This window comes from Bubalus bubalis, chromosome 5 (assembly GCF_019923935.1).
Source record: "Bubalus bubalis isolate 160015118507 breed Murrah chromosome 5, NDDB_SH_1, whole genome shotgun sequence".
NCBI lineage: Eukaryota > Metazoa > Chordata > Mammalia > Artiodactyla > Bovidae > Bubalus > Bubalus bubalis.
In genome coordinates, this window is record NC_059161.1 from 56,095,627 (window position 1) to 56,108,495 (window position 12,869).

Sequence of the window (12,869 nt, forward strand, 5' to 3'; positions counted from 1 at the left end):
TCAGACAGTAAAGGATCCACCTGCAATGAGGGAGACCTGGGTTGGGAAGATCCCCTGGAGGAGGGCATGGCAACCTACTCCAGTATTCTTGCCTGGAGAATCCCCATGGGCTTCCCATGAATCCCCAGAGGAGCCTGGCAGGCTACAATCCATGGAGTCGCAAAGAGTTGTACATGACTGAATGACTAAGCATAGCACAGCACCGGATCCACAGGTTCCACTTCTGCAGATTCAGCCAACCACTGATGGAATTTCTGGATATGGAGGGCTGATTGCACTGTGCCATTTTATATAAAGGGACTTGAACATCCATGGATTTTATCCACAGGAGTAGAGGGATGCAGGAACCGATGCCCTGCAGGTACTGAGTGCTGGCTGTATTATAAGTATGACACAGGCTTCTAAGCTCATCCGTGTCTCCCTTCAGTTCAGTTCAGTCGCTCAGTCGTGTCCGACTCTTTGCGACCCCATGAATCGCAGCATGCCAGGCCTCCCTGTCCATCACCAACTCCCGGAGTTTACTCAGACTCACGTCCATCGAGTCAGTGATGCCATCCAGCCATCTAATCTTACCTTGAGTTAATTGCCAATGCTTGAGGTCAAGGTAGCATTTGCTGAAGGATCGTTTCTGAAGGATATTTTTCAGAAACATAGTGCTATAGTGAACATCTTTATGTATCACATCAGTGCAAAGGTGGTGGGGGGAGTGGGGAGTAGTATTCCCCTTCTCTTTGCTTTGTCTTTCCATTCTTAAAAGTTGTGTAGCCAAAGGGTGTGAGGTTGAGTGCTCATGAGATGATACTAAATTTCCTTAGTTCATCCAGGCTCATTGAAGTAGGAAAGAGCAAATGGTATAGCCCGTGTAGTTCCCAAGGAGAGAAAATTCTAGCAGCAGCAGGCTTTAATCTCCACAGGGAAGCAACGACCAGCCTAACCCTAATCCTTAACTTTAACTTTTGATGCTTCTAAGCCTCAAACTGTTGCAAGGCTTAAATGATCACTTGGAGAGGACTTCACACTCAACAATTTTTTTCTCAAGTGACTCCAGTCTTTCTTACTACAAAAGAGTGACCCAGCCCTTTTCCTAAATATTGTAGCAAGCTGTCACTGGCCTCTGTCTCAGGAAGAATGCACTCACGTTCAGTACTCCTTTGTCAGGAAAAAAAAAAAAAAAAGGCTTGGATTTATCAGCCATGAAGTAGGTAGATTTGCTGTAGAGTTGGTCTGGTCACTTGGCCCAGGCATTTTCTTGCTAATCTTGCCTGGTTTGTAGGGCTATGAAATGTTCAATCTGGAAGGAAATTCTGAGTGGTCACTAAACTCAGAAAAGTAAAGTGACTTCTTCTAGATTAGAGGAACTTTAGTGTTAGAGAAGGGACCAGAGCCTAATGCTCTTGACTCCAAGGCCAGACACTGGGGCCAGAAGCGTGGGCAGTGTTTACAAGGCTCTATTATTGGGTTGGCCAGAAATTTTGTTTGGATTTTTCTGTAAGTCAAATGTTACAATAGTTCTAATGCATAATGCTTGTGGATGCAAAGATACCTTAAACTCTTTATTAATGATATCTGAATCAAACCTTGAGCCCCAAGGGAAAAAAGTTTGCATCCAAGTAGATGAGGAACTTCCTGGTTGACATATAATGTCATGAGTGCAACTTTTTGTCTTAGTTCCAGTTGGGGGAAGTTAAGAAATTGTTTTCTATTTAATGAGTAGCATAAGATGTGCTTAGGGTCTAAGGATTTCAATCAAAGCATCCACATTCCTTATAAATTATTCAGGCTTACCCGGTTTTTTAAAAAGAAAACAAAACAAAAAATAAATAAATAGCATTAAAGGCTGGAAACAATTCCACATCACACCCTGCACAGGCACAATTTTTAAATTTTCATTGTTCTATCATTGGGTAAACTGAAATCTTACAGTCTTGCTTTAAGAAAAATACAGCCTGTTTTAGAAACATAATAGCATCCACAGAGAGTTTGATGTAAACTAAGCAGAGTCTAGGTTTAGGATTTAACTATGACAGTTGGTTATTGCTGCGTTGGCTGGTATTATTCCTGTATTCCCCTATGCCTGGTTAGTATTACTCCCATTATTCAGATAGGAGGATTGAGCCTCTGAGCAATTACAGGATTCATGCAAGGTCCTCTACGAGGTGGAACCATGGCCAGACCTAGCCCTTTGTGGCTTATCTTCTTTACCCCCATGCTTCCCACTCTTGGGGTGGAGGCCGTTAAATAGTGTGTGCTAAAAAGAAGAAATTGAAAACAGGAGATGCTTTTGTAAAATACTGTTATCTATAAGAAGTAAGTCAAATCTCTGAAGTTTTAAGTTGAAAATTTGCTCAATGTTTGTTTTGTTGATCTATGAGTGGGTAACCAGTAGAAGTAGTTTATGTTAAAATCTGGCTCTCCTTTACATGCTCCTTTCCCTGTCTTCTAACTGGTATATTTTTCAGGGATACTCTCTTTGGGATGACTTTTATTGGGTTGGCCAAAAAGTTCGTTTGGGTATTTGTACACTCTAAAAACCCAAATGAACTTTTTGGCCAACCCAATAGTCTAGAAGTGTCACTGAGAATCCATTCAGACGGTGCCCACAAGCTGTTCTCCTGGGTTTTCAATATATCTGAAAACCTTTAAAGTATTATCTTTTTCGATTGCCCTGGATTCTGAGCCAGCACTGGAATTCCTCCGTCATCCATATCATTACCATGTTAGAACAACATGTATGCATGTGAGGGGATTGGACAGTTCAGATGGAGGTAACACTCTTGTCTATTTAATACTAGTTCCTGTACAGAGCAGTTCTACAATATAAGAAAAGAAGTGCTTGTTCTGTATCACAGGTAGGAGAGACATTGTTAATAACACTAGTTTTGATAAATGACACAGTGTGACGATGGGAATTAACATCCTTAATCAGAAGGGTCTACTTAACCAGTGACTGCATTTAAGCTGATTATGTCACAGCTCATTCCTCAGTTGACCACCTTCACCTGTGAAGTCCAGTATTATGGTGAATGACTCTTTCACCTACTCGTCCCTCTAAACGTAAAATAAGCTTCTTATTCAAGCTAATGCTGCTTTTAGCCAGTTCTGGAGGTTGTGACATAAACAGACACAATTAAGTAGGAAATTATACTTAGTTTCCAAACCATTTTAATGTCATCTTTCTCTACAAAATATGACATCATCAAGTCTAGATAAACGTTAACCTCTCTCCTTCCATCTCTCTTTACCCTGCCCTGCACCTCTTGCTTTTCTCCCTCATTCCAGAGGAAGCTCACCAGTGTGGGAAGGGGCTGCTCATCCACTGCCAGGCGGGGGTGTCCCGCTCTGCCACCATCGTCATCGCCTACTTGATGAAGCACACGCGGATGACCATGACTGATGCTTATAAATTTGTCAAAGGCAAACGACCAATTATTTCCCCAAACCTTAACTTCATGGGGCAGTTGCTGGAGTTTGAGGAAGACCTGAACAACGGTGTGACACCGCGAATCCTTACACCAAAGCTGATGGGTGTGGAGACAGTTGTGTGACCATAGTCTGGCTGGAAAGGATGACTGTTCTCCATGAGGAGATGAAGAGGAAGGAGTATGGATTCTTTCTTTTCTTTTTTTCTTTTTCTTCTTTTTTTAGATGGGGGTAAAGTTTGTGAATGGAAACAAACTTGTTTAAAAACTTTATTTTTAACCAGTGTGAGAAGAATTTAACTTTTGATGCTGTTGAGATTTACTTCCCACCAACTGACAAAGCAGGGAGTCTAAAGAAGTCATTTTTTTAAGCCAACAATAAAAATATCATAAAACCTGTTTCTTCCCCTTTTCCTTTTAAGCTATTTGTAGAGTTTACGATTAACTAGTCTGTGCAGGTTCATAGACCGAAGATACTATACTTTAAACCAATTAAAAAGAACCCAAAGTAAGTAGAAAAGACATTGAATCATGAAGACCTAGGATCTGCCTGACCTGTCCTTATAGAAAACAAAAACCCAACCAAACCAAGCCCTGCTGTGCTCACTGGTGCAAAGAGAAGACCAGGGCAGCTTAAGTGGTCTAAGAACCCTTCACATTCTTTAAAGAGACAAAGGATACTGTTGATTTTGTGTGTTTCATACTCTGGATTACTTTTCTTCCCTCTTTGTGTTTAAGAGATTTTTTTTTTTTTTCAAATAGCAAGGAACTGACCATTATACCATATGCCTTCACTGGCTTCTTGTGCAATAATATGGTGTTTTGAGTGTGCAAATGAGTTAGAGCTGGCAGCTGAAAAATAGACAAATAGTGCAAAGTTGCCAGCTTGGAGATAGAAAGGAATTTAAAAAAACCAGTTACTTTCTTTCCCACCTTTTTCCTTTTTTTTTTTTTTCTTCTCTTTGATTTGATTCTGGTTACAGTGCCATAAACCTTGTTACATATGTATATCAGAATGTAAAAAAAAAAAGACAAAAATTTATTTAAAAATATTTTTCGCAAAAAAACTTGGTGTGTTTCTGTTGATTGTGTAAAAATTTTATTTTCATTATATAAATGAAAATCATTTGGAAATGTGTCTTTTTCCTCTTCTTTGCCTCAATTCAAGTTCAAGCATCTCTTACCTCTTGTAAGCTGTCCATGTAACGTAACTGGAAGTAAACACAAATTTTTGATACAGGGATAGAGAGATGAGGGAAAGGAAATATTCTCTGGCCTCAGTGTGAAGCAGAGAGAATTAGCAAGGAAGTGAAAAAGCTCTAGGCGGCCAGGTCATGGTCCCCTCTATTGTCACAGTCCTGCCATCCACTTCTGCCAATGTAATTCCTCTTACAAAGGGGAAACCTCAGGTAATCTCCTTGAAAAAGGTGTGAGGTTTGACACCAGCCTTTGAGCCTTGGTGACCAGGTCACTGCCAGATTGATTGGTTAGAATTCTCTTATCTCCCCAGTGGCTCTTTGATCAATGTCTGTGACCCCTACAATATCAATATTGTAGGGGTCTTGATATCCCCCTTCCACTGTCATTTACCCACTTGGCATCTTTGGTAACTTTAATCAGGAAGTATTGCAGGCAGATTCTTTACCATTTGAGCTGCCACGGAAGACCTGGTATGCACTGCAACACACTGCTGTTTCCTACTTTTCTGCCAGCAAACTGAATTCAACTTCATAAGTACAGCTTCCCCATCACACTTGGTTAATACATAGTTGGTATTCCATGGGTTCCCAGTCCACAGAGGAGTAGGGAGGGGGTAGGGGAAGAAAACAAATCAAACGTTTTCTATTTTTATTGAAAATAGAAGCCTCCAGGGAATTGGCCATAGGGAAGATTCACAGCAAATTAAAATTTGCCCAAGGTGAGTAAAAAAGTAGAATGATTTTGAAATTTCCAATTCTATATGAGTACGTTTGGACATAATATCCTTGTGAACATTTGCCAACCAGTGTTATAATGAAATATTTTTAATATTTAAAAAATATCTTTTCTATTAGAAGTGATTTAACTTTTTGTTTGATTAGCAAAGTAGAGACTGAATTTAACAAGAATTAATTGAAGGCTGTTTTGACTTAGTTTGGTTTATTACAAAGCATTAATAAGGTGAAAAGCAAATTTCTCTTATGGTGCTTTCTACTCTTCAGTCTAACAATTTTCTTGGTGCTAGAACATATTTAAGGAGTGGGATTGATGTGTAATTAGGGATTTAAAATATATAATGATTTACTATATATTTCTTTTTCTTTATTCTAAGTCCAAATATTAAAGTTCTGATAGTGTGAGTTTTATTCCCCCTTTTTTTTCTTTTTAACAAAATAAGAATTGCTATAGTTTCTTGAGCAAAATATGGAAATAATTTATGATTTGTGAACTTTATAACTGTATGCTTTTGAGAGCAAGATTGTCCTAGGGCAGATAGGAATTCTGCCAATGAGCATACCAAGAATTCTGAGAAACTCGTCTTTATTTTACTAATCTGTTTTGAATCACTTAGCCTCTTTCTTCATGAGGAATGTTAACCACTTCGTGAAATTTACATGGATTAACCAAGCCATTGCACTAGAAACCAGACTCCCCAGGTTTTGTTACTAAGTCGAACTTGGGTTTGCTCACCCTCAAGTAGTAAAGGCAATCTGTTGACACCAGGATGTGGTGAAGGAAAGTGCAGTGTTTATTGCAAGGTGTCAAGCAAGGAGTCAGGGCAGCTGATACTTAAAACACCCAAACTCCTAGATGGGTTTCAGCAAAGCATTTTTAAGGACAAGATAAGGAACTGGAGTCCCGAGGTATGTGATCAGCTTGTGCAATTCTCTGATCGATTGATGGTGAGGTGATAGTGCAGCGTCACAGAGCTTAACATTATCATTGCTTAGGTGCCAGTAGGTCTGGGGGCTGTGTGCTCATGAGCATCAAGTAGTTAATTTCTTCTCTCTGATGGTGGTTTTAGCACCTGTGAAACAACTCAGGAAATGTGCATCAATACTATCATCTAGGCACTTCAAAAAGGAGCTAAGCCAAGGATATGAGGGAGGAGTTTGCCCTGGGAAGGTCCCATAGGGTTCTGCTCTGTTACAGGTTCTGAGCCTCATTTGTTGTCTCGGAGCTTTGGGACTGAGCTGGGAATTCACTGTTGTCTGAGAAACAGGGTCTCTGAATAACTGATGCACATATTACTCTCTGAGTCTAGCAAGAATTATTTCATGCTGGATTAATTTAACAATAGAATGAATCTGTAACATATCTAATCAAATAAAAAAACAGGCATTGTTACTTTAAATAGAATCAGCTCCTCTATAAGCATTCCCCCCCCCCCCCCCCCCAGTTAATATGTTTCCAATCAATGAATATTAACCCAGATATAGAGTTCATATTTCATGGAAGAGTTTGTGCTAGCAACTTCTGGAAAAGGACATGTAAGGCAGGACATGGGGTGGGGAAGCTGACAAAAGGAGGACATGTACAAGGGAAGATATGAAAGAGGAAATGCACATGTCTGCCAAACCACATGTTGATGGTAAATGAGAAAAGACAACCCTCTGAAAGGTGATAAAATATGGGGAACAGGAGAAAATGGGAGTTTATAGTAAAACAAACAAAAAGACTATATAGAACTAGGAAAACTAAATCACACTTCAGAAGTTGAATAAGATAGAATGCTTGTAAATTGCTCTAACTAGATCTTCTGGAAGACGAGAAGTTTGGCAAGTAAAACTGAATAGAAATCAAGAAATATGGGTGTCACCCTGATTATGAGTAGGCTCTTATAAATAAGCCACAACACATTATATTTTATTCCCCAAGCATTGTAACATCCAATCTCCAGAAATATGGGTTGATATTTGTTTTAAAGCTCTCATTGGAGACTGTCATAATACATGGATGTGGGTGGAAGAGAGCATCAAAAATGATGAGTAAGGATCCAGAAAGGCAATGAGAAGGTATTTAGAAATAACTGTCCAAAACCTATCTGTAGAAGATTTTCTGACTTTACAGAGATTGTAGACTATGAATACCAGTGCTTTCCATTGTTCCTGATTTCCTCCTTTGGGACAAACTTTGCCAGTGTTTGGTGGAAGATACACAGGGTTAGACAACTGTGCGCTATAGTGAAGAAGTCAATGGCAGTACATTGCCTCCATGTTTGATGATGATGATCCACGTCTCTGTGGATCAACAGAGCTAACAGGGAGAAAAGGTGGCCATAAAGTAAAGGAGAACAAGGAAGAACTGTAATTATGTGGAAAAAAATAGTGCCCATATTTGCCTTTTACCAACTTCCATGATGTGGGTGACTTAGAAGTATCCAGTACCCAGAAGTAGCCTTGCCCATGTTTCTGACCATGTACCTGGTGCAGGACTTATGAAGCAAAGGAGGAGATCTGGAAATAGCTTTAAGAGCCACAGTCACAGTTATGGCCCTAAGCCAAGGTGAGTTTCCAGGTCGGTGAAAATGTGCATTGGTTGCAATAGTCATTGGTGCCCTGTTCATAGTATAATGGCTGCTGCTTCACTTCGTGTTCCAATCTCATGCAGATTAACTTTAAGGTGAACCTTATCCCAGCATGAAATAGATAAAGGAATTCTGGGAAATGCAATTTCATATTCAGCTAAGTTGATCTTGCACAAAACCACCAGAGTCTATCCTTTGCCAACTTGCTATCCATTTACACTTCTCTTAACCAGATAACTTCCAAACAAAGACATTAGAAAGTGATGTTTCCACCTAGGAAGATGCAGTTATCACTTCCACAGTTGAAGAGATACTAATCCTTTCTCCAAATGAGAGTGCATAGTCTCATGTGTTACTTTATTCATTTGGGGGCAATCATTTCTCCTGTACTTGAGATCTGTCTCTTTGAAATCCTGTAATTTAAATACTGAGATATAAGGATATTGTAGATTGAATTGTGTTTGCCAAAAAGATGTTTTTGAAGTTTTAATTTCAGACCTTGTAAATGTGATGTTATTTGAAAATAGCATAGTTGCAGATGTAATCAAAGTTTTAAAAGGTCATATTGGATTAGGATGGGAGCTAATACAATTACTGGTATAATTGGACACATCCTTCTTATAAAAGGGTGATTTGGACACATACAGAGGAACCAATGCCATATAACTAGGGAGGTGGAGACTGGAGTGATTCATCTAAGTAAAGGAGCACCAAAGATTACTGGATATCACCAGAAGCTAGGAGAGAGACATGAAGCATATTCTCAGAGTCTCCAAAAGAACCAACCCTGCTAACACCTTGATTTTGGACTTCAAGCCTCCAGACTATAAGGTAATACATTTCTCTTGCTTTTAGTTACTCAGTTTTGGGGACTTTATTATGATAGCCCAAGGAGACTAATACAAAGACTAACCACATTTAATATTAGATGGTACAATAGCTACAGGATAAAAAGGAATTGGTTAATATAAACCAAATATATGTATATCAAAGTAAGAAATGTTTATAACTCTTACTGTCCTATTTTCTACAAGTGATCATGTAGTCACAGGTGATAATTATAACTTACTTCTTTTACTACCCATTCCATTTACCCTTTGTCCTCAACAAGCATCTCACCTGCTGCCAGTTCCTTGGCTGTTGGGATAACCTAAATCTTTGTTTTTGATGGATCTGAACCTTTGGCAGTCCTACCTGCATTGGGTTCTTTTGTTGTAAGACATGAGAGCGTAAGAGGTGCCCTTCATCCAGACCTAGTTCTTCCTACTCCCATAGTCCTATAGTAATCCACTTTCCCCTTGGTAGTCACAAGTCATTCCAGAAATACAGCAACCCCATCCTTTGCCTGTTTTTTTTTTTTTTTTTCCTTTAGCATGAGGAGCCCAAATTAGTCAGCAGATAGTATCAACTTCCAGTATAATGGAGCCATTGTTGGATCTCCTAGCAGGTGTATCTGTGCTTTGGAAACTAAGACTTCTAGACCAGTAGAGCACAAAGGTGCAGAGTAGGTAGCACAAATTTTGCAAGTAGATCACCAAAAGTAACAGTGAGAGGAATTTTTTTCATTTACAGCTCTTTTTGGGCCTGTGAATCTTGGATAAGGAAGAAACAGCAACATATATTTTTGACATATATGTTCAAAAATTTACTGCATCTTGCAGGACATTACCCTAGCCCTGAAAAGTTTTCCATTCATCTAGCTCCATAACTGAAATGTCAAAGGTACTATTTTACTGCTTCAGAATGATGAATAACATAGCAAGAGTAGTGAATTCCACAAGTGTGAGCCTGTCACCCCACTTCCTCTGCTGCAAAGTAAGTTCCTTCATCAGAAACAAGGCATTGTGGAATGCTATGATGGTGAATAAGATATAAGAATTCTATAACCCCACAGATACTAATTTTGGCAAAAGTATTCCAAGTGAAGTCTAATCCATATGAGGAGTGTGTTTCTGTAGAGTGAGAGCAAACACTACCCCTTCCATAATAGGAGAGTTCCGATGTAATTAACCTACATAATATAGCTGGCTGATTACCCTAGAAATGGTTCTATTTCAGGGGCTTGATATTTGTCTCTGCTTTGGGTGAGTTGGGTGCTCAGTGTTGGCTGTAGCCAGAGTAGCCATGGTGAATGGAAATTCATGTTACTGAGCCCATGCATAACGTCCATTTCTTCCATCATGGCTATTTTGTGCATGAGCCGCTGGTTAAAGACAGGTGTGACTGAGAGAACCAGACTTGACAGAGATTCACAGAATACATTGTCTTGTCCCTTATTAAGATCTTTCTATGCTGAGGTTGAGCTTTTTGAACATTTACATGGTACATCTTATGCCCATTCAAAGAGTTCTGTCCATTGACTTATTCCCCAGACTTTTCTGTCTCCAGTTTGTCAAGTCCCTGAGAAGCCATCCAAACCATTAGCTACTTCTTGCAAAGCAATGTAGATCCATAATTCTGACTCTCTCTCAGGCAAATGAACAACCAGGTGTACTGCTGAAAGTTCTGCCCACTGTGAAATTTTTCCTTCACCACCCTCAGCCTTGGCCACCCACCGAGTGGAGCTGAGGTGATGTAGCCATTCATTTTAGGATGGTATCGAGATATACAAAACTCTGCAATCAAGGTCAAATATTTGTCTTTCAGTCCACTGGTCACAGAGTACATTCCATGAAGCCATAACTGTGAGTTCAAGGAAGTGATGCAGCAGGAATAGATCACTTGTTTATTTAATTTACTTGAATCTGATTTCACATAGTGCAGTTCCACTTGACAAGCAAATAATGTTATTCCTGCCCAATGTAGAGACTTAGTGGGCCAATAACATATTTCTTCATGAACAATCCAGGTTGTGTTATAAAATAATCATCTATGAGTAAGCTTTCAATTTCAAACTGTTACTCAAAAAATGAATGGTATATTCCTAAAGAAGCTGTCAGAGTTTGGTTCCAAAATCCTAAATGGCTGCTCTATGATTCACCTATCAGGTGAATGGCTTCATAAACAATCCCTGTCTAATAAAGAGCCTTCTAGCACCATGGGATGTACTGGGTATAGATATAAGAGCAGCTTTCAGGACAGCCTTGAAATATTGCAGATACTTCTCTTATTCTGGAGCTCAGTTTCTACACCCAGTTCTAATGTGTGGGTTTTTTCCCCACCATACCAAGTTATTATTGGAAACCAGTTGGGTGTCCTACAATTCAACTAGATCCTGACACTATTTGGAGATAGCACCAGGTGCCACAGGTTAAGGATTTAGTCCTACAAGACTATACCCTCCCACTCCAGACATCAGTCACAAGTCCAGGTTATTACCAGTGTTTCTGAATGACCATCTGAAGATTGTGGGTTCCAATGACACCCTCCCTGGATTTAGTTTGCTAGAGTGGCATAGAGGACTCTGAGAAACATTTGACGTACTAGATTACCAGTTTATTAGGAATGGCCAAGTAGAAGAAATACGCCGGGCAAGATATAGGAAAAGGGCACAGAGCTTCCATGTCTTCTCAGAGCACACTATTCTTCCCAAATCTCTGTGTGTTCACTAGCCCAGAAGCTCATTAAGTCCTGTCCTTTTGGGTTTTTATAGAGGTTTTGTTATGTTGGCACAACTGACTAAATCATTAGTGATTGAACTAAATCTCCAGCCTCTTTCTCCTCTCCAGAGTTCTAGGGTGGGGCTGAAAGTTCCAAATATTTAATTACATGGTTGGTTTCCCTAGTGCCTAGCTCCCATCCTTAGGTGCTTTCCAAAAGTTATCTCATTGGCATGTCAAAAAGCACCGGTATCGCTCTCATCCATGGGAAATTCCAAGGGTTTTAGGAGCTCTATATATCAAAAGCAGGAACAAAGACCAAATATTTGTTACTGTAAATCATAATACATCAGGAGCCTTACTTCCTGGTGACTCAGATGGTAAAGAGTCTGCCTGCAGTGTGGGAGACCCAGGTTCGATCCCTAGGTCGGAAGATCCTCTGGAGAAGGAAATGGCAACCCACTCCAGTATTTGTGTCTGGAAAATCTCATGGATGGAGGAGCCTGGCAGGCTACAGTCCATGGGGTTGCTAAGAGTTGGCCATGACTGAGAGACTTCACTTCCTTTCTTTTCTTTCTTTCTAATTAAATTAATAACCTTTCATGTTACTTGGTAGAGTTCATTAGCATGCCCAGTGAGGATATGTGTTCTGTAAAATTCAAGAAAACCTATTAGACACTGTGCCTCTTTCCTTACTAGTAGGAAGGATTAGATGTAATAATTTATCCTTTATCTTTAAGAGAATTCCCTAAAAGCCACTTGTCTTTGGTGCCAGGATAAAGTTGAAGTCTTTATCATGAGGTTACTGAGCCCTTTAAAAACATATATGATTATATAATCTTTGTAAGTTGTGTTTAAATTATAATTATTTCCTTCTGAATCATTTCATGATTGAACAAACCTGAAGCTCAAAAGAGGAAGTGAGCACTTAAGTCAACTTTTTTTTTTCATCACTACTATCTTAATATAAGCGGATAAATATGTTTTCTCCTCAGCTCAAATATCAACTGGAATGTCCTGGAACATCAAACAGTACATTCTATGCTTAAGAATTCCTCTTATATAGTTAAAAGAGATTTAGATCTAATGGCCTAGCCCACCAGAAGGCTCAAGACCCAGCATCACCCATCCATGGAAAAGCACAGTCTTTAGAAGGAACATGTTTCAGACAAAGGAACGAATTAAAATCCCAGAGGAAGAGCTAAGTGAAGTAGAAACAGACAATCTATATATGAGGAAGAGTTCAGGGTAGTGACTGAAAAGATGATCAGAGATCTCGGGAGTGAAATGGATGCACAGCGCAAGAAATTAGACATTTTTAACAGAGAATTAGAAAATAAAAAGAACAGCCAAATGGAGATGAAGAATGCAATATCTGATTCCTTCCAGTGTATCTTTATAAAT

At 39.4% G+C, this 12,869-nt stretch overlaps 1 protein-coding gene across 1 annotated transcript in view; it reads left to right on the forward strand.

The window, feature by feature from the left end:
• Nucleotides 1–3,911, forward strand: part of DUSP10 (dual specificity phosphatase 10) — a 40,320-nt gene extending 36,409 nt beyond the window's left edge. The window contains exon 4 of the mRNA XM_006078415.4: nucleotides 3,280–3,911. Coding sequence (XP_006078477.3) covers nucleotides 3,280–3,545 — 266 coding nt within the window. The 3' untranslated portion in view covers nucleotides 3,546–3,911. The remainder of the gene's footprint in view (nucleotides 1–3,279) is intronic.
• Nucleotides 3,912–12,869: the final 8,958 nt, after the last annotated feature.